Source organism: Ranitomeya variabilis, chromosome 2 (genome assembly GCF_051348905.1).
Source record: "Ranitomeya variabilis isolate aRanVar5 chromosome 2, aRanVar5.hap1, whole genome shotgun sequence".
NCBI classification, from domain to species: domain Eukaryota; kingdom Metazoa; phylum Chordata; class Amphibia; order Anura; family Dendrobatidae; genus Ranitomeya; species Ranitomeya variabilis.
Window position 1 is genome coordinate 454243038 of NC_135233.1, and position 27150 is coordinate 454270187.

Below are 27150 nucleotides of genomic sequence, written 5' to 3' on the forward strand. Positions count from 1 at the left end.
AACCTGACATTACCTATATATGCTCTCTCCTGCTCACGGCTGAGCCCTGGCGGGATTACTGTTGGCATCCCGGGGATGATCGTCTTTTGGTCTGGAGTTTCATCGTTCCAGCGACTGCGTTTCCGCTTCCGAGAAAAGTCTGGAAAGACAAACCGGTTTTAATATTTTTCTCCAGATGGCAAACAAAAAAATATAGTATAGTTACAAAGCAGCATCTACTTGATTTACATTGAGCTTAGTCAACGGAAAATACAGGGGAAAAAAACATTTGAAAGAAATTAGTGGAAGAATGAAATGTAGGTGTCAAAGTCACTAATTTTCATGGTGTAGGGTAAATAGTTAAGACTTACAGTAAAAGGGGTTGTCTGGCTTTAAGCTGTTGAAGATTCTCCAATGCATGCGATTTCCATAAATGTGGCCATGATAGATGGACTTCAACTTGATATTGACCATGTTACAGGAGAATCCTAGTAGGTGCTGATCTCTACAGATTTTGGGCCTTGTGCCAACTACATGATGCAACCTTGCTCAATGCAAGTGTATTGAGCGAGGCGGCATACAGTCTAGTCGGAATGTGGCCGGAAGTTTGTAAATCACATACTTGCATCACCACCCGCTCCCCGATGGGGAAACTGATTGAGAAGGGGCTGTCTGAGTAGTGAGCAACCCCTTTAAGACATCACACAGAAAACAAGCTGAGCTTGAGCCAGAAGTGTATTCGTAAGTTACACAAATATGGAAACAGATGGAAATAACCCTTTAAATTTGTTTTGAAACAATTTAAAAAGCTAGAACGTTGGGGTGCATTTACACATCGACTGACAAACGAGCAATATGCTTGTTCAGCTTATGAAATGATCTTTGTGCCTTTCTCGGCAGCACATTGCCCTGCAATGAAAACAGGACATGTGCTGCCGAGAACAATTATATTCTATGAACACAGAATGTTCGTGTTAAATGTCCCGTGTGCATGGAAGTGTGGTCGGCCGGTCTATAAAAAGGCAAATAATTGACCACCATTGGCTTAAAAGTTAATTGGTGCTCCTGTAGCTACCCAAACTGCCTATATGGTGAGGTCGTGAACACATCTCTTTAAAATGTGAAGCACAATCAATTAATCCAGTTATATGAAAATGCATATCAAGCTGCAACAGCTCTAGCTGTGCACATTCCGAGCTTCTATCGCACCAACTTAAGGCCAGAGGCACTGGAAGATATCTGTCACACCCAGAGAACTTGTAGCATTATCTGCTTATTGATAAAAACTTGTAAAGGGAACCTGTCACTCCCCCCCGGCGTTTGTAACTAAAAGAGCCACCTTGTGCAGCACTAATGCTGCATTCTGACAAGGTGGCTCTTTTAGTTCGGGTCCCTGGCACTGCTGCGATACTCGCTTTTGAAATTTGTGCCTCATACCTGTGAAATCGTCCGGGGGGCAGGTCTTTCCCCCCTAATCCAGACGCCTCACAGCCGTCACTCATGGCCTGTGGGCCTTCAGTAGCGTCCCTGGCGCCTGCGCTGTTTTTTTTTTTTTCGGGCATGCACAGTTGCGCTGCCCTTCAAACTTACAGCGCAGGCGCCGGGGACGCTAATGAAGGAAGGGGAGGTGTCGCCGGACATGCAGAGGCCATGAGTGACGGCTGTGAGGCATCTGGATTAGGGGGAAAGACCTGCCCCCCCGGACGATTTCACAGGTATGAGGGACACATTTCAAAAGCGACTATCGCAGCAGTGCCAGGGACCCGAACTAAAAGAGCCACCATGTCAGAATGCAGCACAAGGTGGCTCTTTTAGTTACAAACGCCTGAGGGGGGTGACAGGTTCCCTTTAACTGAAGACCTGTTGGATGATACAATAGCTACAACACTGTATAGGTGGCTGCGAAGGGGATCACCATGAGGACAAATTACCTTTTAACCCCTTTCTGACCTCGGACGGGATAGTACGTCCGAGGTCAGATCCCCTGCTTTGATGCAGGGCTCCGCGGTGAGCCCGCATCAAAACCGGGACATGTCAGCTGTTTTGAACAGCTGACATGTGCCCGCAATAGCGGCGGGTGAAATCGCGATTCACCCGCCACTATTAACTAGCTAAATGCCGCTGTCAAACGCAGACAGCGGCATTTAACCGGCGCATCCGGCCGGAAATGATCGCATCGCCGACCCCCGTCACATGATCGGAGGTCGGCGATGCTTCTGAATAGTAAAAAAAGAAAGGTCCTTGAGACCTCTATGGTTACTGATCCTCGGCAGCTGTGAGCGCCACCCTGTGGTCGGCGCTCACAGCACACCTGCATTTCTGCTACATAGCAGCGAACATCAGATTGCTGCTATGTAGCAGGGCCGATCGTGTTGTGCCTGCTTCTAGCCTCCCATGGAGGCTATTGAAGCATGGCAAAAGTAAAAAAAAAAAAAGTTAAAAAAAATGTGAAAAAAAAAAAAATATATATAAAAGTTTAAATCACCCCCCTTTCGCCCCATTCAAAATAAATCAATAAAAAAATAATCAAACCTACACATATTTGGTATCGCCACGTTCAGAATCGCCTGATCTATAAATAAAAAAAGCATTAACCTGATCGCTATACGGCGTAGCGAGAAAAAAAATCAAAACGCCAGAATTACGGTTTTTTGGTCGCCGCGACATTGCATTAAAATGCAATAACGGGCGATCAAAAGAACATATCTGCACCAAATTGGAATCATTAAAAACGCCAGCTCATTAAAAACGCCAGCTCGGCACGCAAAAAATAAGCCCTCACCCGACCCCAGATCATGAAAAATGGAGACGCTACGAGTATCGGAAAATGGCACAATTTTTTTTTTTTTTTAGCAAAGTATGGATTTTTTTAAAAAAAAAATCACATAGTCATGTTACTGTCTATGAACTCGTACTGACCTGGAGAATCATAATGGCAGGTCAGTTTTAGCATTTAGTGAACCTAGCAAAAAAGCCAAACAAAAAACAAGTGTGGGATTGCACTTTTTTTGCAATTTCACCGCACTTGGAATTTTGTTCCCATTTTCTAGTACACGACATGGTAAAACCAATGATGTCGTTCAAAAGTACAACTCGTCCCGCAAAAAATAAGCCCCCACATGGCCAAATTGATGGAAAAATAAAAAAAGTTATGGCTCTGGGAAGGAGGGGAGCGAAAAACGAACACGGAAAAATGGAAAATCCCAAGGTCATGAAGGGGTTAATGGCCATGATCTGCAAGTGTAAATGTACCTTTATAAAGTGGTAATAGGTTACAATACTCTGTTTCTCCAGGGTTGACGTTGGCATGCCACGCTTGGCATGTCACTCTCCACAAACAAACATTACCCCTTTGATCCTGATAAGACGCATCTCACCCAGCCAAACCAGATCTCACACACTGCAATGATGAGGGGCAGTACCCCGAAACACCGCATCTGCAAATATATATTCTGGTTTGGCTTTTATCCTAAGTCATGTCGCAAGGCTCGTTAAAGGGTTGATATTGACTGTTAGGATTGCTACTTCCAATAGGTGGCACTAGAGTTCTAGTCCTCTTCCTCTCTGAAGAGACAATTTATCCTGGTTTCTGATTTTCACGTTTTAACAAATATTTGAGAACTGCAGACAATCACTGCTTGCAGCGATTCCTTCAGTGGCATCAATACATCTCCACTACATACAGTTTAAAGGGAACCTGTCACCAGGTTTGACGAATATAAGATGCGGCCACCGCCTTTCAGGGCTCATACACAGCATTCTATAATGCTGTAGATAAGCCCCCGATCCGACCTGTAAGAAGAAAAATAAAAGTTTTATTACACTTGCCTGCGGGGTGGTCCAGTCCGATGGGTGTCGCAGATCTTCTCATGATCACCGTCCTCCTGCTTGTTTCAAGGCTCCCCGGCATCGCGCTCCTGTGCAGGCGTGCTTATCTTCCCTGTTGAGGGCAGAGCAAAGTACTGCAGTGCGCATGCGCTGGGTGTGTCTGACGTTTGCCGGCGCCTGCGTACTGCAGAACACTGCTCTGCCCTCAACATTGCAGAGAAGTACGCCTGCGCAGGAGCGCGATGCTGGGGAGCCATGAGACAAGCAGGAGGGCGGCTATCATAAGATGGGAGACGCTGGACCTGCGACACCCATCTGACCGGACCGCGCCCCCCCCCCCCCGGGTGAGTATAATAAAACTTATTTTTCTTATCTTTCAGGTTGGATCGGGGGCTTATCTACAGAATTATAGAGTGCTGTAGATAAGCCCTGAAAGGCAGTGGCCGCATCTTATATCGGTCAAACCTGGTGACAGGTTCCCTTTAAAGGGAGCCTGTCACCCCCCCCAGGGCCTATTGGGGTAAAAGCCACCTTCAGCAGCACTAAGGCTGCATTCTGTGAAGGTGGCTCTTATGTTTAGTATCCCTAGGAATGCTGAAATAATCACTTTCTTAAATTTCGTGCCATACCTGTATTGCGTCAGGGACGTAAGATTTCTCCGACACAAGCGCCTCGCAGCCGTCCATCATCCCATCGGGCGCCGCCTCCTCAGTCTTGTGCCGTCACCGGCGCTCTACAATTATTTCTCAGACATGCGCCTTGCGTCCTGCCCTGGAAATTATAAAGTGACGTAAGTAGATTGTGCCAGATCCCCAGCCCTTCAGTGTGAATATATCATAACACTGGGGGGCGGGATCTGGGGCCTCGGCTGTGTGCAGGCACGATCTACTTAGGCCTCTTTCACACTTCCGTCTTTCTTTTTCCGTCACAATCCGTCGTTTTGTGAAAAAAACGGATCCAGCAATTGGTGCTGCTGGACCAGTTTTTTTCTCAGAGACTTGTATTAGCGACAGATTGTGACGGATAGCCACACGTTTCGTCCGTCGTGCACTGGATCCGTCGTAAAATCGCTGTCCGTCGGGAGGGGACAACGCACAGAGGAACGTTTTTTTCTGTACGTCGGAAAATCCCTCAGCGACGGGTCCTGTGCTGTTCGTCGTTGGCTATAATGGAAGCCTATGGAAGCAGGATCTGTCCCTGACTGTGAAAAGCAGGAATCCAGCGACGGGTTCCGTCTTTTCAAACTGCGCATGCACGGAAGAATTTCCCGTCAGAGAAATTCTCTCTTTTTACTATTGATGCTGCCTATGCAGCATCAATAGTAAAAAGATAGAATGTTAAAAATAATTAAAAAAAAACTTAAAGGTGATATTCTTACATTCCTGTGTCCCGCACAGCACCTGCAGCCTTCCCGATGCTCCGTTCCCAGTGATGCATAGCGAAATGACCCGATGAGCTCGAAAGACCGCTACATCATGACAAGTAATTGTCTCGCTATGCATCACTGGGAACGGAGCACAAGCCCTCAGGCCAAAGGGGGATGATGGACGGCTGCGAGGCACTTGTGTCAGGGAGAAATCCTACGTCCCTGACAATACAGGTATGGCACGAAATTTATAACAGTGATTATTTCAGCATTCCTAGGGATACTAAACATAAGAGCCACCTTCACAGAATGCAGCCTTAGTGCTGCTGAAGGTGGCTCTTTTACCTTAATAGGCCCGGGGGGGTGACAGGTTCCCTTTAATGTCTGCAGCATTCACATCTCGCGTATGATACAAGTTATGTCAAGAAAAAGTCATCCTGGGACCGGCAAATTTAATAATTTTATAGCATATCTGGACAAGTTGATGCAAATCGATTAACTGGACTATCAATTTGGGCCGTCGGATGGGATCCCTAAGAATTGCCACCTACCTCAGCATCTGCAGCTCTTGGTTTTAAGGCCTGGCGTGACAATAAGCATGCGTCACGCTAATTGATGGGTAATCAAAAGAAGAGCTGTAGATACTGGGAGGGTGACGGCATGAGATCGCTGATTGCGGCGCCTTCACACTGCATTTAGTTACACGCTTGGCAGCCCAGTTAGGGCATACGTTCAAGCCCCCCGCATAGCTGGACTCAGGCGTATGCACCAATGGGGCCATAGACTAGAGTAGTTCAGGCGGTGCGAATGTGCATCATCTTTTGGGCATATAAACGACAGGCACCCAGACAGTCCACTACTTCAGAGTCCACCTCCAGCAGGCATATACGCCTGAAGATGATGCACGACACTGCACGTTTGCTCTGCCAGCACCCAGGGCTGTGGAGTTGGGAGTCACAGCCCATTTTGGTGGAGTCGGAGTCACGGAAATTGAGGAGTCCGAGGTTTGGCTTACCGACTCCACCATTATAAACTACGAGTGAATGCTCCCAAATCTCATTTTGGTGGGGGTTCAGACGTAGGCCTCGACCGGACCACCGAGGGTGTAACCCTAAACCCAAAGTCGCTGGAATGGGTCCGGTGAATAGATTTGCACCAAGTTTAATAGTGAAACCCTTTAAAACTTCGGAAATTCAGATTCTGTCATCAATTCTGCATCACCGTATGGACGGATACAATGTAAAACCTCAAGTTACACCATAAACACCATCAAAAACACAACAACTCATATTTGGACGCCGATAACAACAGTCGGTGCCTACTTTATTAGCTTTTTAGAGTTACCATGACAACAAATGCCAAGAAACCCCACATAATAGCAGGCTTTATTCTATGCCTGGTCACAGAACGAGCAGCACACGTGTAAGCATCGCTGCTGGGCCCGTCTGGAGCCGCCACAGCTGTTCTCACCCACACGGGGACCGGCAACCGCCAAAACCGAGGCCTTTCCCATTATTTATGCGCCATTATCAGCTGCAGGAAAGCGTTCAGCAGTAACAAGCCGTAAACGTCGTGCACAATAGGCCTCTCCCTTACCCATTTTGCGGCCACGACTGATCACAGGCCTCTATCTCTCTCTTTCCCAAGATGACTGAGTGCGCGCCTGCGTTGCCAGCTGGATCTTTTATAAGCTTGGTTACTCCGCCCACTTACGGCGTTCATTGGTTAGTAAGACGACTTCTGTGATTGGATGGCGAAAAAGTTTTCGCATCTGGTCTAAAGAAAAGGACGTGACGTAATTAACGAGCTGTGATAGGACAGTGAATATGCCAATCAAGTGAGCGGCGGTGGAAGAAAGCCCTGTTAATAAAGGAGGCGTGGTAACCTGTCGTATCCTGGCCTATCACAGCGCGGGACACGCCTCCTTCCTGAAACGCGCGCTCACCTCCCGCAGGCTTTACGTGCATGTGTTTCTGTCATCCGGCCTTTCGCCGCCATTTTGCAGTGTGTGTGAGGGCTTTTTTTTTCGCGTCTCCTTATAGACGCGTTTATGTGGGAAAATGGCGGCAATTGTTCAGTATTGGCTCTGTGGTAAGGCTACGTTCACATTAGCGTTAAGCTAATTTGCGTCGGGTTTGCGTCGGCGACGCAGCGGCGACGCATGCGTCATGCGCCCCTATACTTAACATGGGGGACGCATGCGTTTTTTGTGTTGCGTTGTGCGACACTTGCGTCTTTTTTGCCGCAAGCGTCGGACCAAGAAAACGCAGCAAGTTGCATTTTTCTTGCGTCCGATTTTCGGCAAAAACCGACGCATGCGTCGCAAAACGCAGCGTTTTTGCGTGCGTTTTGCCGCGTTTTTGCGTGCGTTGTGCGTTGCGTCGCCGACGCAGCGGCGCACAACGCTAGTGTGAACTTAGCCTAAGACGTGACATCGCATGTAAAGCCTGTGGGATAGTGTTTTTCTAGCACAGTCTCTTAGCTGGGGAGGAGGATAATTTTTTTTTCCTCAGAATCCTGTGACTGACTATGGGACCTATGAGAGAGGCAGAACTAGTCCTAGCCAACCATACAGCAGTGGGAAACCACAGGGACAATACAGACATAGATGATTTCTCATGAAGCCATTTTTTTTGGTGGGAGGGGAGGTGGTCTGTGCTGCAGATGAGGTATTTTCCCCCCCACCTCCAAAAAATAATCAAAAGGACTGGTATAAGAAGAATGCAGCTTTTGCTCTTCGCAGTTTGAAGTTGGACAAAGTTCTTTGTCAGAAGTATTCCAAATTCGAAACGCACTGAGAATGAGCCATCTGGAGAACCACAATTATTTGCTGTTATTCACACCATTTCTTCCATGGCGCTTTATATGTGACAAGGGGTATACATAAGTATAATATTTAACAAAAAGAGTCACCGACTGGTACAGGAGGAGAGAGGACCCTGCCGTGAGGGCTCACAAACTACAAGGGATGGGGGAGGATACAGTAGGGGAGGGTACAGGTGGTTGTGCAGCAGTATGGTGGAACAAGGGTTACTGTAGGTTGTTGGAAGAGGTAGGTCTTCAGGCTCCTTGAAGTTTCCACAGTAGGAGAGAGTCTGATATGTTAGGATAGAGTTCCAGGGAAGGGAGGTTGCACACGAAAAGGCTGATAGGATTGTGGGAACAGGGGAATAGAGAAGAAGATCTTGTGAGGATCGGAGGTTGCGTGTAGGTAAGTACCGGGAGACAAGGTCACAGATGTATGGGGAGACAGGTTGTGGATGGCTTTGTATGTCATGGTTAGAGTTTTGAACTGGAGTCTCTGGGTAATGGGGAGCCAGTGCAGAGATTGAGAGAGGGGAGAGGCCGGGGAATAGCTGGGGAACACGTGGATTAGTCGGGCAGCAGAGTTTAGAATAGATTGGAGGGGTGCGAGAGGGGAGGCCACAGAGCAGGGGGTTGCAATAGTCGAGGCAGGAGATGATGAGGGCATGCACTAGTGTTTTTGCAGATTCTTGGCTGAGGAATGTGTGGATCTGGGAGATATTTTTGAGTTGGAGTTGGCAGGAAGTGGAAAGGGCTTGGATGTGTGGTTTGAAGGAGAAACCAGAGGCAAAGGTTACCCCGAGGCAGCGAGCTTGCAGAAATAGGGAGAGTGGGCAGCCACTTTCTTTGATGGATAGGTGTGTTATGGGGTTGAGTGAGGTAGTTGAAAGATGAAACGTTCGGTTTTATCCACATCAAGTTTTAGAAATCTAGCAGAGAACAAAGGTGAAATAGCGGACAGACATTGTGGGATTCTGGTTAGAAGGGAGGGGATATCTGGTCCAAAGATGTAGATCTGTGTGTCATTAGCATAGAGGTGATACTGAAAGCCATGGGACTGTATAAACTGTCCAAGGCCGAAGGTGTATATAGAGAAGAGCAGGGGCCTAGAACTGAACAAGGGGGACCCCAAAAGATATGGGGCAAGATGGAGAGAGTGTGTGTGTGTGTGTGTGTGTCCCCGGTCTGTTAGATATGAAGAGATCCAGGATAGAGCCAAGTCTGTGATGCCAAGAGATGAAAGAATGTAGTAAGAGGGAATGGTCCATGGTGTCGATGGCAGAAGACTGGTCCAGGAGGAGGAGGACCGAATAGTGTTTGGATTTGGCAGTTAGTAGGTCATTAGGTAGTTTTGTCAGGGCAGTTTCAGTGGAATGGTGCAGTTGGAAGCCAGATTTTAAGCAGTCAAAGAGGGGAGCTGGAGAAGTGGGAGGACAGTTTAAAATGGACTTTTTGTTCCAGTAGATTTGAGGCATGGGGAGAAGTGATATGAGGCGATAGCTGGATAGAGGATTGGTGTGATCGAGGCATGTTTGAAGCATGAAGGGAAGACACCAGATGTTCAGGACAAGTTGAAGAGATGGGTTAAGGTTGGGATGAACTGTGGTGAGGTTTGGGATAAGGTAGGATGGGATTGTGTCAAGTTCACAGGTGGCGAGATAATAAAAAAAATAATCTTTATTTATATAGAGCCAACATATTCAGCGCTTTACAATTTAAAAAAGTTTCAAGCACAATAGTCATAAGTAACAACGTTAATAATTAAAGCAAAATAAGACGACCCTGCTCGTGAGAGCTTACAATCTGCAATGAGGTGGGGGAGATACAAAGTACAGGTGTGTATTTATAATGATGGTCCAACCATCTTGAGGAAGTGGGGGATAGATAGTGAATGGGCTACACACACTTACACATGAGATGTGATTTGGAGAGTAAGACCGGAGTCACACTTGCAAATGTGATGCGAGAAACTCGCACGAGTCTCTCACATCAATACTCGGCGCTGCTGCCGGCACTCAGGAACAGAGCGTTCAGCTGTATAGAAACACATGCAGCCGCACACTCCGGTCCCAAGTACCGGCGGCAGCAACGGGTATTGATGCGAGTTTCTCACATCACACTCGCAAGTGTGACCCCGGCCTAAAGAGGAAAGATGATCTTCTGTAATGGCGGAGAAGCTGGTTTTGGAGGAGAAGGGTTGAGCAGTAATGTGGAAGGGCTGTGGTGATTTTAGGTAAAATCTTTGTCTCATGTTGTCAATCTTCTGCTGAAGTCTTCAGCTGAGATGAGATAGGGAGGAGGTGCTGTGGGGGACAAAGGAGAGAACTGAAAGTGTTGAATAGCTGTTTTGGGTTGTAAATAAATATCAAAAGACTGACCATCACGTCCAAACAGAAATCAGGTGTGAACAGGTGCTTACTAAGACTAGCAATGTCCATATAAAACTAAACAAGTAACATGAGCACTCTAGCATGCAAACATGAAATATGAAAATTGAATTGCATTACTGCACTAAAAAAATAAGAAAAATTGAGAATACTTCGTGCATAAATTGGTCAATTCATGTGTACCTGGCAGCCACGATAAGGCAACTCTCGTTGCTGGGACCTACCAAATGTGAATCCTCTCCTAGACTAAAGTCTACATCTCTATGGGAAGGTAGGAGCCTCCTGTAATTAAAAACACCTGAGGGGCGGAAAAAAAGTTAGGAATATTTGGCTTTAGGTCAAAATTTCAGGATAAACCTAAAATACACTAACCTTCTCAGGTGAACGTAATGTGACTGTCTCAAAATGTTTGAATCCAACTGTTCAATGTTTCAGTACTTTTTTTTTTCCCCACAACTTGCTGTTCTCTAATAAGGATCTTAATGGCAAAATTCACAATAGAGATTTGATCCATGAATTGCCCAATATAGTTTAGAGTTCAATTAGAATTGGTATTAAACAGTACCCCTCATCACGCTCTTCACATTTTGACAACATTAGACAAAGACAACACTTAATTGATCCAACAGTTCCTCGACATTGCAAGGCTTCAAGCAGAAGTTGTCAGACAGAAGAGGCCACTGAGCTTAGAGTGTCACAGAAAGACTAGAAGAGTCTCAGAAAGGCAGAGAAGTGGATGTTCTTTGGCTACATCCCACAATTCATTGTGAACAATGTCCTTCGGAACCAGGTGATGAATAATGCACAACTCTAGGCACAGTTAATGGAGGTGAGAGGCATCCAAATGTCACATCAGAGCATTCAAAACTATTTACATCAGTGTGGTCTGCATGCTAGACAACCTGCAAGGGTACTTGACCACACCACCAGGCACAGACATCATCATGTTGCATGGGCCAGGGAGCATCTACACTGAATTAAGGACTAGTGGGTCTCAGTGCTGTTCACTGATGAAAGACGATTCATGCGGAGCAGAAATTATGGCTGCCAACGATGTTGAAGACATCAAGGAGAGCACTATGCATCAGCCACTGTTTTCACCAGATGAGCCTTTGGTGGTGGTGTTACAGTGTGGGCAGGTGTGTTTAGTCATTACAGAACTGTATTTGGCTTTTTTTTTTGCAAGGTTCACTAAACGCTAAAACTGACCTGTCATTATGATTCTCCAGGTCATTACGAGTTCATAGACACCAAACAGGTTGCTTTTTATCTAAGTGGTGAAAAAAATTCCCCCCAAAAAAAGAAGAAAAAATTGCGCAATTTTCCAATACCTGTAGCGTCTCCATTTTTCTTGATCTGGGGTTGGGTGAGGGCTTATTTTTGGGGTACCGAGCTGATGTTTTTAATGATACCATTTCGGTGCAGATACGTTTTTGATCACCCGTTATTGCATTTTAATGCAATGTAGCGGTGACCAAGAAAACGTAATTCTGGCGTTTCAAAATTTTTTCTCGCTACGCCGTTTAGCGATCAAGTTAATCCTTTTTTTTTTTTAGTTGCTAGATTGGGCGATTCTGAACGTGGCGATACCAAATATGTGTAGGTTTGATTTATTTTTATTGTTATTTTGCATGAGGCGAAAGGAGGGTGATTTCAACTTACCATATATACTTGAGTATAGCCGAGATTTTCAGCCCATTTTTTTAGGCTGAAAGTCCCCCTCTCGGCTTATACTCGAGTCATACCCAGGGGGTCGGCAGGGGAGGGGGGGCTGTCTAATTATACTCACCTGCTCCTGGCGCGGACCCTGCAGGTCCCTGGCTCCCGGCGCTGCAGCTTCTTCCTGTACTGAGCGGTCACATGGTACCGCTCATTACAGTAATGAATATGCGGCTCCACCTCCCATAAGGGTGGAGCCACATATTCATTACTGTAATGAGCAGTAACGGTGACGGCTCAGTACAGTTAGAAGCTGCATCGCCGGGAGCCAGGGACCGTGCCAAGACCAGGAGAGTATAACGGGGAGGGGAGCGCAGCGCTGCGGGCTATTCACCTGCTCCCCGTTCCGGGTGCCGCTCCGTCTTCAGCGTCTTCTGCAGTGACTATCAGGTCAAGAGGAAGCGATGACGTGGTTAGTGCGCGCCCTCTGCCTGAACGTCAGTGCAGAAGACGCTGAAGATGGAGCGGCGCCGGAACGAGGAGCAGGTGAATATTGAAAGTGCCATGGGCCTGAGCGACGGAGAGGTGAGTATGTGTGTAATTTTTTTTTTTTTTTTTTTTTATCGCAGCAGCAAATGGGGCAAGTGTCTGTATGGAGCATCTTATGGGGTCATAACGTTTGTGCAGCACTATATGGGGCAAGTGTCTGTATGGGGCCATAATCAATGTTTGGGCAGCACTATATGGGGCAAGTGTCTGTATAGGGCCATAATCAACATTTGGGCAGCACTATATGGGGCAAGTGTCTGGATGGAGCATCTTATGGGGCCATAATCAACATTTGTGCAGCATTATATTGGGCAAATGTGTCTATGGAGCATCTTATGGGGCCATTATTAACCTTTATGCAGGATTATATGGGGCATATTTTAATATGGAGCATCTTATGGGGCCATCGTAAACTTTATGGAGCATTATATGGGGTTCCTGATTCAATATAGATATTCAAAAACACTTAACCTACTGATGTCTCAATTAATTTTACTTTTATTGGTATCTATTTTTACTTTTGACATTTACCGGTAGCTGCTGCATTTCCCACCCTAGGCTTATACTCGTGTCATTAAGTTTTCACAGTTTTTTGTGGCAAAATTAGGGGTGTCGGCTTATACTCGGGTTGACATATACTCGAGTATATACGGTATGTTTTTATTTTTTTCATATTTTAAAATTTTTTTAAAAAAAAAAACTGTTGCCATGCTTCAATAGCCTCCATGGGAGGCTAGAAGCTGCCAGTCTGATCGGCTCTGCTACATAGGGGCGATGCTCAGATCGCTCCTATGTAGCAGAATTACAGCATTGCTATGAGCACCGACCACAGGGTGGCGCTCACAGTAATCAGGCATCAACAACCATAGAGATCTGCAGGAGACCTCTGTCATGCCGATGCACCGCTGACCCCCCATCACGTGACGGGGGTCAGCGGTGCACGCATTTCTAGCCCGACGGCCGGAAGCGCTTGTTAAATGCCGCTGTCAGTTTGACAGCGGCATTTAACTAGTTAATAGACGCAAGCGGATCGCGATTCCGCCCGCGCCTATTGCGGGCACATGTCAGCTGTTCAAAACAGCTGACATGTCGCGGCTTTGAGGTGGGCTCACCACCGGAGCCCACATCAAAGCGGGGTTACTGACGTCGAATGTACTATTCCGTCCGACGTCAATAAGGGGTTAATTCAGGCATTGTGCCTTTGTCCACCATGAAAATTAAATTAGGTCTGTTTGTGCAATGTTCCAGCTCATCGAGGTCACATCATTAGGGAACAGCTGCTAGAAACTGGGGTACCCTATAAGGAATGGCCTGCACTTTCTCCAGACCCAAATCCCATAGAAAACGTAGTGTACCCCAGAACCTCAATGACCTGAGGGCCACTTTTTAAAATGAGTGATGGCATGCTGCAGCAGACAATAGCTCTACTTGTGAACAGCATAAGACATCTTTGTCAAGCTGTAATTGATGCTAAAGGCCACATGACAAGTTATTGGGACAGTTACATTTCTTTTTTTGTTGCCCCTAATAGGACCCTATTATGCTGATAACATGATTGACATGGTCAAATTCATATTTCATTTAATATGCCCAGTCTTAAATACATTAATTGTACATATAAAAAGAAAAACACTACCACATTCAGTGTTTTCTTAAACTGATTTGCGCTGCCTCTTCAGGTACCCGATGTTATAGTCTCTCGCCCCCTGTCCTCTCGCCCTCTTTGGCTGAACTTGGGACTGAGCAGTGAGCTGCAGCTTTATAGCACTAGAGTTCACTTTTGCAGCTACTAAAAGCTCTTTCATTCCTTTCATTTTCTGGCTCTGGAAACTGAGTGTAAGTTCCTGTGTAACCTCTGTGTCCTCCTTTTGATCTGGAGGTGGTCGCTGCGGGAGCTGAGCAGGTTCCCCAGGCCTCGACTCTCTGCGAGCGGCCCTTCTTCTGTTATCATCAGAGTCATCATCTTCATTGCCAGAATCGGAGTTTACAAGAGTCACTTGCTGTCTCACCTAAAAAAATAAAAATGTAAAATAGAATAGCAGAATTAGGGAATCACCACTGTTTCTGTACAGATGGTTTCTGTAGCCTCACAAATTTACATTTAGCAGCAAAAAGTTTCCATAACGTTGAGAAATCTTTTGGGACCATACGCCTCTGCAAAGTGTGTCTTTGTTCAATCTCTCTGCGATGATTTGCATGTACAAGCCTTCTTCAGAGCATACAATGACACAGTTAAAAGGGGTTGTCCACCCCCGGTGACATCTTTGGCACATGCTGCAGCTTGACTCATTCTAATGATCTGTATTGCTGGTTTTGGTGATAGTCATTAGTGACGAGCAAATGTGCTCAGATATGGCATTATCCGAGCAGGCTCAGGTGTTATCTGAGTATCTTGGGTGTGATCGAGATACTCCGATAACACTGTATCAGAGAATGTTCGGTCAGCACTAGTCATGAGATCTCATGATGACTAGAGTTTCAGTCAAGAGTCAACAGATCATTGCGAGACGCAGCCAAGGCTCTAGTCTGCACTCGACGACCGCTGGAATCTACAAAGGGGAGCAAAATTACACACCTTGCCAAGATTTCACCACAGGTGGACTACCTCTTTAAATAGGACACAACTTGTTCCTACTTGGCTAATCCAGTGCATTCTGAACTATATCAGTGTAATTTCGGCTAGTGCCATCTTGTAGTCCGAGCCAAATTGTGACTGACAACCTGACCACATTGTATTAGAAATTACCTGTATGCTTTTAAACTAATTATTAAGCGTTAATCTGAATTTTTGGGCCACTGCCAAAATTTTCTTGGCTACCAGGGCATCAAGATCAGTTATGCTCAACCACTGTATATATCAAAATATATAAAACTTCCTAATAAATATACCTTGTGTTTCAATTCTTGCCTGTTTTTCTAATTAATCTATGAACAAGGACACTTCTGTACATTCAGAGGTAGCTAAGAAGTGCATCAAATTGTATCTAGTCAAGGCAACACTGACCCACCAAGCCAGGGCTTCAGAGTAATACTTTCTAGAAAACTAAAATGTGGAAGTTGAAATTTGTTATGCAGTATTTTGTCCAGAACCAATGACCCCTATCAACTGTCAAGATGAAAGGGCTCAGCCTCTCTATAGGGGGAATACCGCTTCTCTCTGGTGCAATATTATTATAGCCAATGCAAATGGTTGACTATATGAAAGGACCCTTGACCAAATTATTCCAGTTCAACCTGACACCCCATGCAATTGTGGCTACAGAGTGGAATAACGTTTTTATTATTTTTTTAACCTTGCCTCCATGTTGGAGATATTAAATATTTGGCACCTTCGCTATGTCACTTACGCCATGTGCAGGGCATTGATGTAGCTTGGGTATCCATGATTACGACCACTCAGTGACAGTTATTGGTCGTAACCATGGATACCTAAGCTACTGCAATGCCGCCCACTGCACCAAGCTTAAGTGCGCATTGTCAGGGAGACATGCTAGGCAAGGTATAAACATTTTTTTTTTAGGGTAACATACAAAGCAAGAAGAGAGCAAACAGGGCCTGGAATATAGACATGGGGAAACTAAGTCTGCATACATATTGACTTACCAGTCCATCAAATCTGCCCAGTGATTGGACAAGGAATGTTGCCCACCCCACATGTAGCACAGGTGTGGGGCTATCTTCTTCCCATTTACATATCCCATCATAAAAACGAAGAAGATTTGCAAAGCACAAAGGATCCTGAAGTGCAGATCCATTCTGAAAATTAAACAAAAAAACAAAAACAGAAAAAGTCAAAAGAACTATACTATCAAAAGGCAAAAAAGTAGAAATGTGAAACTCAACTCACTGGATTGTCAGACGATGCTTCCTCCTTTAGTAAGTTCGGTAACAAGTCATTAGCAATGTCGAAGACATCTTTGTAGATCTCTTCATCTTCACGGCAATAATTATACCTGAAAATAAAAAAATATTAATTTTGTCGCCTTGATGAACACTGTACAGTGGCATGAGGACTCATTACTGAGCCGTAGGCACTTTGTGCTGTTCTATGCTGAGCCTCATCACAATTCACCCCTACAAGAAAGTTCTAGAACATGTCATCCGATGGGACGTACCGGGACTAACATCTGACAGATTGCGCCTCGGTATGAAATCAGAGGTAGAGTTACAGTGTAGCCATATAAGACCATGGTTGTTAAATGTCAGCATCAGGGAACAAAGTGATATTTTTCTGAATAAATAATCATAATAAATTAATAGAAACTCACTCTTGAATAACTATAGCCGTCTCAGCCCAAGCTTTCAATGCTTCTCGCACGTTCTTTTTCCGGCAATGATAAGCAGCTAAGTAAATGTGAGGATACAAATGTTGATTTTCATAATGTACTCGAGAAGACTGTATAGCCTGGAAAAGTAGAGGAAAGACATTGCAGAATGAGATTCAAACCTCTCATGAATCGGTGATCTAATTACATGCAAAAAAAAAAAAAAAAAGGCTGAGGGTGAACATAAGGAATGGACTGCCAATGAGCCTATCCTTTTCCCCTCCAACATTTGGGATGCCCCTATACATATTAAACGGACCACTGAATCTGCAGATATCTGCGAGTTCGGACAGTCTAATGTTTATAGGAGCCTTTGTGAACCAGTATTTTGTTTTTCTTTTCATAGTTAATGACATGAAAAGTTCAAATAAAAAATAAAATACATTACATAAAAACCTAGTTTAAACAATGGATTCTGATAACACATTCCCCTTATTAACCTTTGTTTTTTTTTTTTTTTCTTATGGATAATTGGGTAAAGAAAATAAAAGACACCATTGAGAAAACGAACCTTGTTATAGAGCTCAAGTGGTTTTGGACGTCCAGAAGTTGAAGCTAGATCTTCAAGGTCTGCCAAATTACCCAGGGCCATTGGGTACCTAAGAGGAGAGAAGTGTTAAAAAAAGGAATCCGTCAGCAGGATTTTACCCCCCAAACTATCTACACACACACACACACACACACACACACACACACACACACACACACACGTAGCTCTTTCAAAGAGAAGTCCAAAAATAACATTACATAGCTGGTCCGCTCAAGTGATGTCATATGAACAGAAAAACAAATGAATCGGGGACAGGGAAGTCTCTGCAGTACAGCATTGGCACATCACATTTTGGTGTATTTGAAAGTTTTAGCAATATTAAGACTTAGTTCACAGAAGCACAACATGTAAAAAAAAATTCAGGATAAGCTTGCAGTCATCTCTAACTCATTTAAAGGGCCACTGTCACCCCCCCCCCCCCCAGCCGTTATAAGCTAAAAGAGCCACCTTGTGCAGCAGTAATGCTGCAGTCTAACAAGGTGGCTCTTTTAGTTTTTGATTCATTTATTACCTCAAAAAGGCGTTTTAAAAATTGGCCACACATACCAGATATTGTACCTGGAGGCGGTCCGAAGCGTCCTGTATGAATCCCCCAACTGCCGTCACTCTTCTCTTCAGGGCTGATGGTCCCCGCCCCCTGAGCGCTGTTATCTTCTGAAATCCGGCGCCTGCGCTGTGCGTGCCTGCCTGGGGCCTGCGCAGTGTTCATTGTCAGTGCGGCCACCCTGTTGCTGAAGCCCCCGCCCCGCACTGTTATTCATTATGCACAGTGCAGGGCTGGGGTTCCTGGGAAGGCGGGGGAGTGTCGGAGCTGGGGAGCATCTAAACAGCGCAGTGCGCATGCCCAGGAACCCCAGCCCCGCACTGTGCATAATGAATAACAGTGCGGGGCGGGGGCTTCAGCAACAGTGTGGCCGCACTGACAATGAACACTGCGCAGGCCCCAGGCAGGCACGCACAGCGCAGGCGCCGGATTTCAGAAGATAACAGCGCTCAGGGGGCGGGGACCATCGGCCCTGAAGAGAAGAGTGACGGCAGTTGGGGGATTCATACAGGACGCTTCGGACCGCCTCCAGGTATAATATCTGGTATGTGTGGCCAATTTTTAAAACGCTTTTTTGAGGTAATAAATGAATCAAAAACTAAAAGAGCCACCTTGTTAGACTGCAGCATTACTGCTGCACAAGGTGGCTTTTAGTTTATAACGGCTGGGGGGGGGGGGGGGGGTGACAGTGGCCCTTTAAGGCAGGCAGTCTTACTGCGTAGCACCGCCCACTGGACTTGCTCAGCTCTTCCTTTCAGCATATTGGAATGCATTTGATGGGGTCCCTTTAAATGGCTCAGAATATCCCTTTAAATATCTCACATGTGCACCAATTCTTCCTCAATGGAACTTACTTGCTTAGGTGTCCTCCATCATACAGCAACCAAAGTAAGCTCTAAAATGTAAAAAACACGTTTATTACAAACTGGAATGTGAACTTTACCCTGCAACATTTAACCCCTTCATACTGCTCCTTTTTCCCTCCCTTTCTTTCAAAAGCAATACCTTTTCTGATTTTTCCGTCGACATAGTCGTGTGAAAGTTTGGTTGTTTTTTTTTTTGTTTATTGTGGGACTAGTTTAAATGATACTTAATTTTACCATATGATGTACTGTACTAAAAGAGAAAAAAAAATTCTAATTGGGGGCACTGAAGAAAAATGTATTTTTTGGTTACAATGTTTATTTTGCAAAAAAAATAAATAAATAAAAGGACCTGATAATTTTGTTTTAAAGGTAGTTACGGTTTTGGAGATCCCAAATTTATATACTTCAATTTTTTATTTTACCTTCAGTAGGTCACTTATTTTTGATGTTTATCACATCATGATTTATTTATTTTTTTATCCCATTAATTTTTTTTAGGACAGTAGCAAAGTAACAAAATCGATTTTTTATTTTATTTGACATTCACCATATGGGACAAATATTTTATTGGTTCGGACAATTACGTATGCAGCGATACCAAATAAAAAGAATTTGAATCCATATTTACACTTGGAGAAAATAAAAAAAGGCAACTTAAAGGAGGTGTCCACTACTAGGACAACCTCTTCTTGATCAAAATGTTATAATAAGGCAAAAACTTCCTGTGTTGGAGCCGTTCTCGCGGTGTCGGCACTCTAGGTTCTTGTGCGGTTTGTTGTGACGCCAGCGCCCAATCAGAGGTGCCGCCACTGTCCTCGCCTTTGGACAAATCAAACACTAAGAGGAGGCGACAGGGTCATGTGTCACAACAACTGCGAGGGAGCCCCAGGAGAGCGAATGCCGACACCGCAGGAACAGCACTAGGACGGGAGGAGAGTATAAGCTTTATTATTTTATGGGGGTCAAGTGTGGGGTATAGCAAGGAGTTTTTTTTTTTTTTTATTAGTTCCCTTAGGGAACTTGAACTCGTAGTTGCTTTATCACCTGTATAGTACATATAAATACATTAGTATTGCAGTGTATTGTATAATTACTGGTCTATGATGCTATGTTTTAGAGTCAGCACCCACAAAGTTTATAGCAGGCTCAACTCCTGAGCCAGCTCCATGCGGTGAAGGCGCACTTACGCCCCTACATGTATTTGGACAGCCCCCAGGAGGTTAAGAGAGGTTTTCCCAAAATAGACATATTTCCATGGGATAGGTGATAAATGCTGATCACTGGGGAGGGAAGGGGACAATGTCTACGATACAACAGTCAAATCGATTGTTTCTTAGACAGCCCCATAGGCCCCATGGACATGCCAAGTTGCAACAGCCACAGAAAAAATACGCTGTTTGGTCTCAGGGCTCCCGTCTATCGGCCGCAGATTAGCTCCATGGCCATTGGACATAGTCCTGCGAATCGATTCACACCAACTCTAGTAATATTCCTCTAAAAATAGGATTAAAATGCACACTATACATCAGTAAGATAATGTACCTGCTGTAACTGCAGCAATTCCAGGCTGTCTGTGTGGGCATCGATAGAAGAATTGATAGCACAGACCATAAAAGCCACTTCCATGTGACGGTCACAGCTCAGGTATCTGCCGTTTAGATACAACCAGCTCTGGTAGGACACAAGATAAAACACACAGGATAGACTGATTTTTAGATTTCCAACACTAAGGCTGCGGCCATACGCTGCACCTGACCGCACAGCCAAGTTTCGACAGACCAACCATCTAGCAGCGGTTCTCATGGATTATACAGGAACACTTTGCCAAGTCGAGAGAGTCCGACTAATAGCCATCTGATGTGAATGGGGCTCACCTTTTCTGCTACCCCAGGGCTCACAGACTGTCCTCTTCTGTCCTCGTTGCCCTTCCCATGCCAGGTTACTTCAGCTGTCTCTTCACCATCTTTTCCAAACACAACCCAAGCGTGGTCCTCCGAGAGCGCTAGATGTACATCAGAAAGACCCAGTACTTGACAAGCAGCCACAACTGCAAACGCCACACCCGGGGAGTCAAGCTTTGTACCTTAGGTAGGCAGAGAAGAACGACAATGTATTTGGGTCCATGTGACATGAAACAACAATACCATTGCAATAAAATATATAGCCTCGATCAGCTGGTATTGTCTGCGGCAGCAGCCGTGTACAGAGCTGCAACAGGAGCTACTGTTCGCTTAAATAAGAGCTGTTCTGCAGTACCTGGCAGCAGCCACTACACACTGAATGGAGCTGTACATTGCATTTACATCCAGTCACCGACGACAGGGGTTATAACTGCTCATCAGTGGGGGTGGCGGGTGTTAGACTTCCACACCACCAGACATGTCACCAATATCCAATTGGACAACCCATTTAGTGCCCTAGAAATTGTTTTACAGCAAATGTGTCACCAGGTTTATGCCACCCAATCTGAGAGCAGCATGATATAGGGGCTGAGACCCTGATTCCAGCGATGCATCACTTGCTGGTCTGCATGCTGTTATTTTGATACCATCAGTTTTCTCTGCTAAAGATCTGGCAGAGCTCAGAATGCTGAGCCTTGTATAACCCCACCCACAGCACTGATTGACAGAAAGCAGCCAATGTCTGTGTACACAAAAAGCTGCCAATAAGAGGTGAGGGCTTGGTTACCAAAGCAGCAGCTGACTAGTCTCATGCTTCCTAGTCCTGTAGTGATAATCTCCTGCTGATAAAACACTGATATTGAAAGAGAAACACACAGCCTAGTAAGTGACACATCTCTGGAATCAGTCTCTCTTCCTCTGCATCATGCTGCTCTCAGATAACATAGCACAAACCGGCTATAACAAAGTACAGTTAAGACGCCATGGTTTTGTAAAATCAGATCAGTTTATGTATAGCAGGTGGACGAATGAAAAATATGCTAGCCCTGGTTCTTACCCTCAATAGACAGGTAGGCCCACATGCAGTCATCCAAATGTATGTTTCTTTTACCATTTGTGATATTAGTATTATTGGAATGCTCATCGGGCATGGAGTCGCACATCTTTTAATCTCACCTGTAACAAAGCTGAAGAGTGACTGAATATGGGCTCGGTCTTTGAAGTACGATCGACTAAGGCCATTCCAGATGATATCAGAGACTCGACGAAGTAAGTCCCGGCTTGATGCACCATTCTCACGAGGATAGGAAGACAAGTCCACCGCCCCTCTGGTTTGGGCCGTGAACCGTGCATACAGCGCCTGGACAACCGCTAGTTCTAGAGTAGGAAAATATGGAACTCCTTGCTGGGAAGGTTCTGGACTGTCACTGTCACCAGCTTTTCCAATGCCTTCCTTTCCAGACCCAATTCTTGATGCCTCTTCTGTAGCACTGCCGTCTTCACTTGCTACATCCTTGTCTTTCTTAAGCCCAGATCCTTCTTTCGATGATTTGCTGACTTCTTTCTTAGTTGGCCTTCCAGTGACTTCTTTATGACTGGCCTCTTTCTCTTTCGTCGCTTGTGCCCTAGAAACACCTTTTCTTCCCAGTTCATTCCTGGCTCCTCTCTTTCCTCGATCAGCTTTAACACCGCTGCCCGGGTTTGACGAATCCTCGTGTTTTGCCTTTGTTCCATCTCCATCTACTTTTGACGGTAAATCAGGTGCTCCTGGTAGACTGGTCAAATTGGTGGGAACAACACGATTAACGGCCAAAAAGTGCTCAACAAAGCCCAAGGTAAGTGACAGCAGAGCAAGATCAGGCTCGGGACGAGACAGTTCCCATCGGAACAGTTTCAGAAGTGACTCCAAAGAGCAAAGCGGGAAAAATGATTTTTGAGTAGGTGAAAGACCCATAATATTGGAGTCGGCCTGTAAGGATTACAAAGATAAAAGGGGAGAGAAGAGAAAAAATAGATTTTTTTAAAATATATAAATGTATTACATAAAGATTTCAATACAACAGTAATTCAATCCAATTAGTAAAAAAACTGAATGCAGGATGCCAAAATCAAATTATATTACAGCACAATAGTACCACCTTCAAAGGGATATCTGTCAGCAGGTTTTTCGCTATATCATGATGTAGAGGCAGAGACCCAGATTCCAGCTATGGGTCACTTAGTAGGCCGTGTTTTGCTGTCAGTGTTTTATCAGCTGGAGATTATCACTACAGGACTAGGTGACTCGTGCCTCCTGGTCCAACTGATTGGCAGCTTTCTGTGTACAATGTATATTGACAGGACGCTGCCAATCAGTGGTGTTGGTGGGGTGATATGAGGCACACTATTCCGAGCTCTGCCACATCCATCTGCAGCAGAGGAAACTGACTGTATCACAATTGTTTCACTCTGTAAACTAAGTGATATATTGCTGTAGCAAAAATACCTGCTGACACATTCCCTCTAATGGTCGTCCAGTTTAATAAAAAAATAAAAAATCGAACAGTCGGTAATAGGTAAACTATCTGCATTTCATTTCTAATAGAGCGGAAAACAGATATGACTTTTAGGAAGCCGTTTCATAGCAGGCTATCATCCATCTGATATTAATGATTTATTTTGTCACTCGGTGCCCTCTCCGATCAACTGTTATTAGCTCCGAGTGAATGCAGACACTAAACCGTGCTGCTCTGTTCAATGATGAATGGTGGTTGCAATATACTATTTTTTATTTAACACCTCCACTAGTCTGACAATTAGGTTACCTGGTACCGATAGGTCATCCAAGGACAGATCGGTGTGGTGCCACATTGCAGAAGACTAGTAGCCGATCTTCTGGACTCCGCAGCGGCCACTACACAGTGAACGGCGCAGAGTTGGAGCTCCATTCAGTGCGTACATCCAGCCGCTGTTGGAGTTAATAACGGTTGGTTGCTGGGGGTAACTGGTCCCCACCGGTCTCGTATTGATAAATTATATAAAAAGATCAGTCATGCACAAACTTATCAATCAACCGAGGAGGAAGGAAAAATATTATATACACTGATGCTCCCCACCTAGGCCGGCACCAGTCTCCTGCCTGGACAAAATGCGAGAGCTGGAGCCAATCACAAGTACATAGAGGTCCTGGTGCAGGACGGGAGCATGAAATTTCTTTTTTTTTTTTACCTCCCTGTGACCAAAACAAGAGGTTGTCCTAAAGTGGGATACAAGTTCTGCTGAAAGCCTAAGGGTATGTGCACACGTAGATGGAACCCCTGCGGATTTTTCCGCACCTGTTTTTGTAAATCCGCAGGTAAACTGCACTGAGGATTACCTGCAAATTTACTGCGGAATTACAGCGGTTTTTTGTGCGGATTCCACCTGCGGATTCCTATTATGGAGCAGGTGTAAACCGCTGCGGAATCCGCACAAAGAATCGACTCGCTGTGGAATAAACAATGCAGCGTTTCCGCGTGTTTTTTTCCGCAGCATGTGCACTGTGGATTTTGTTTTCCATAGGTTTACATGGTACTGTAAACTCATGGAAAACTGCTGCGAATCCGCAGCAAAATCCGCAGCGTGTGCACATAGCCTTAGTCCGGTATGAAATCATTTCAAAAGCAACACAACAAAGTCTGTCATCGGTAGAAAAACCATCATCCAAGGAAACGTACACATCTGCGTAGTTCATGCAGGAGATGAATGCGGGACACAAACTGCACACAATGCATAGCAATGACCATAGTGGGACCTGTCACGTTTCCTTCCATGACACCATAAAAACAGCAGTCAGTCACTCAGAGGCTGGAAAGTGGATGTGAACACAAAACTACAAAAACAGATATTTAAATAGGTTATCCGGGGGGAAAAAAAAAAATAAATAAATATAAAAAAAAATATATATATATATATATATATATATATATATATATATATATATATATATATATATTTATATATTTTTTTTTACTATGAGCCTAAAAACTAGCAGGTAGTAGCTAATAGAAGCCACTACCTGCCTGCTGTAGCCGGCGCAAAGCGGCCAATGACCATCCCTGTCGGCGACTCAGCTGCTCCACATCAGCAGAGGGGCTCTTCTTTTAGGCTGCATTGTCAACAGGTTGTGAGTGTAGACATCATGCTGACATCTGGCTCCCCGCAGTTAGGCTGCAGGGAGCCAGCACTCAAGCCCATTCCACAGAGCAGAAAGAAGCCGCTGCGGTCAATGGTAGGTCAGCAAAAGCTGCGGAATCGCCGTCAGAAGCGGTCTGTGGCAGCAGGTAGTTAGCGCTTAGGCACACTGTAAAAAAAAAAAAAAAAAAAGGTCCAGATAACCCCGTTAAGAAGGTTTTCTGTGTCACCCAAGTGTGGTTTAAAAAGGCAAAAAACATTCTTTAAACTGCTCCCCAGGTGCAGTGTAAAGGTACCTTCACACTGAACAACTTAACAACGATATCGCTAGCGATCCGTGACGTTGCAGCGTCCTGGATAGCGATCTCGTTGTGTTTGACACGCAGCAGCGATCAGGATCCTGCTGTGATATCGTTGGTCGGAGCTAGAAGGCCAGCACCTTATTTCGTCGCTGGATCACTCGCTGACATCACTGGATCGGTGTGTGTGACGCCGATTCAGCGATGTCTTCACTGGTAACCAGGGTAAACATCGGGTTACTAAGCGCAGGGCCGCGCTTAGTAACCCGATGTTTACCCTGGTTACCAGTGTAAATGTAAAAAAAAAAAAAAACACTACATACTTACATTCCGTGTCTGTCGCGTCACCCGGCGTTCTGCTTCCCTGCACTGTGTCAGCGCCGGCTGGCCGTAAAGCAGGGCACAGCGGTGACGTCACCGCTCTGCTTTACGGCCGGCGCTTACAGTGCAGGGAAGCAGAACGCCGGGTGACGCGACAGACACGGAATGTAAGTATGTAGTGTTTTTTTTTTTTTTACATTTACACTGGTAACCAGGGTAAACATCGGGTTACTAAGCGCGGCCCTGTGCTTAGTAACCCGATGTTTACCCTGGTTACCCGGGGACTTTGGCATCGTTGGTCGCTGGAGAGCTGTCTGTGTGACAGCTCTCCAGCGACCACACAACAACGCTGCAGCGATCGGCATCGTTGTCTAGATCGCTGCAGTGTCGCTAAATGTGACGGTACCTTAAGTCTTCCACTGTTCCCAGTGTCTTATCTGCTGCGCTGCCGTAACAGCAACAGTTCTGCAGGCAATCAAGTAAGACAGGACATCAGCGCTGCTGACAATAAGACACCGGAGACCCAGCGCTGGACCCGGGGAGGGTGATAAATAGTTTTACCCCAAAAAAAACTGTATCGGAGACGAGGTAGGGAAAAAAAAAGTCAATAGCAGAATAGGTCTGCAGACTCACATCCACAGTGCCATGGCCTGTGACCGCACAGGCGGGATCTTCCTTGGGTTCGCTGGCTGACGTCTTCGCGGCATCTGGCGCGGACTTGGGTTGGCCACTCGGCTCGCTCCTGGGTTGGCGGCAGTCGCTCAGATCGGACAGATCTAGCAGCTTGTACCGTTTTACCAGGCGCGACACTGTGCTTTGGTTAGTTATAGAGCCTGGCGATCTCGTACTGCGGAGTGCCATTCAGGGCGGCCTCCACTACGGACCGCCTCACGTCTGCTGGGAGGCTTCGGTAATGCACCATATTAATAACAGGAGGCACCAACCCCTTAGCCCGATCATCAGTGAGCCCGATCACAGGGCGTCCCCGACAGCATCTTACTACAGGCTACTATGACTACATGCGTACCATATACAGACAGCCCCGGCCGCCGCGTCTCTTCACGTGATACACCGAGCCTTCCAGCCTCACAGATCCCGGCAGCAAACACTAGAAGACGTCCTGACTCCGGGACAGACGGAGCTCCGCTTGTTCCACTCCCCTTCACCACAATGAAGGAGCCACTTCCGGTCTGCGCGAACCACATGCAGGAAACGCTCGCGAGCTCTGCAGCCAACCGAAATACAGTCCGCTGATTGGCTGCAGAAAAGGGCGGGAAGCGCAGAGCGGGATGGGATTGGACTGTCCTGCTGCTCTCTCCTGGCGCAGCTCCTGAGGGAAACAAAAACAGTCTCGGGCGGCTACTTACCGGTATCAGGTGGTTGTACGCTCTGAGGGACCATAGAGCGGGGCCATAGAGAGTCAGTGGCTCTGAGGAGGGAGGCGTGGAAGAGTGTAATTTGGAAAGAAGATGAGATAGTGGATGGCGTTTTGACTTTATGAGGCGACCCTTGAAATCCAGAAATGGAATTTGCTGGTCTTGATGAATGGGGGGGGAAAGGCACAGGTTCTTATCACTGGAAATGTGAAAGGGATGAGGTTAAGGCTACTTTCACACTAG

At 45.7% G+C, this 27150-nt stretch overlaps 2 protein-coding genes across 6 annotated transcripts in view; both read right to left on the reverse strand.

Annotated features, from left to right (window-relative positions):
* SF1 (splicing factor 1) overlaps positions 1–6902 on the reverse strand; it is a 41867-nt gene extending 34965 nt beyond the window's left edge. For 2 of the 4 annotated variants that reach the window (XM_077287328.1, XM_077287327.1), the window contains exons 1-2: positions 6770–6902; positions 14–139 (exon numbers count right to left, since the gene is read on the reverse strand). In XM_077287328.1, the coding sequence (XP_077143443.1) occupies positions 14–139; positions 6770–6773 (130 nt within the window). In that variant the 5' untranslated portion in view covers positions 6774–6902. Of the gene's footprint in view, positions 1–13; positions 140–6769 lie in introns of those variants that run through there. The other 2 variants (XM_077287330.1, XM_077287329.1) reach the window with 2 other exon arrangements.
* Positions 6903–14137: 7235 nt separating this feature from the next.
* Positions 14138–26847, reverse strand: MEN1 (menin 1). Of its 2 annotated transcripts, none has more exons than XM_077287326.1 (10): positions 26559–26847; positions 21936–22728; positions 20733–20941; positions 20401–20529; positions 18847–18887; positions 17410–17497; positions 16842–16978; positions 16421–16526; positions 16177–16329; positions 14138–14582 (listed from the first exon to the last, which is right to left on the reverse strand). In XM_077287326.1, the coding sequence occupies exons 1-10, from the start codon at positions 26559–26561 to the stop codon at positions 14226–14228; spliced, it is 2016 nt and encodes a 671-aa protein (XP_077143441.1). In that variant the 5' UTR covers positions 26562–26847; the 3' UTR covers positions 14138–14225. The 2 variants fall into 2 exon arrangements, with proteins under 2 accessions (XP_077143441.1, XP_077143440.1); XM_077287325.1 differs by having other exon boundaries at positions 26165–26703.
* Between the last annotated feature and the right edge of the window lie 303 nt (positions 26848–27150).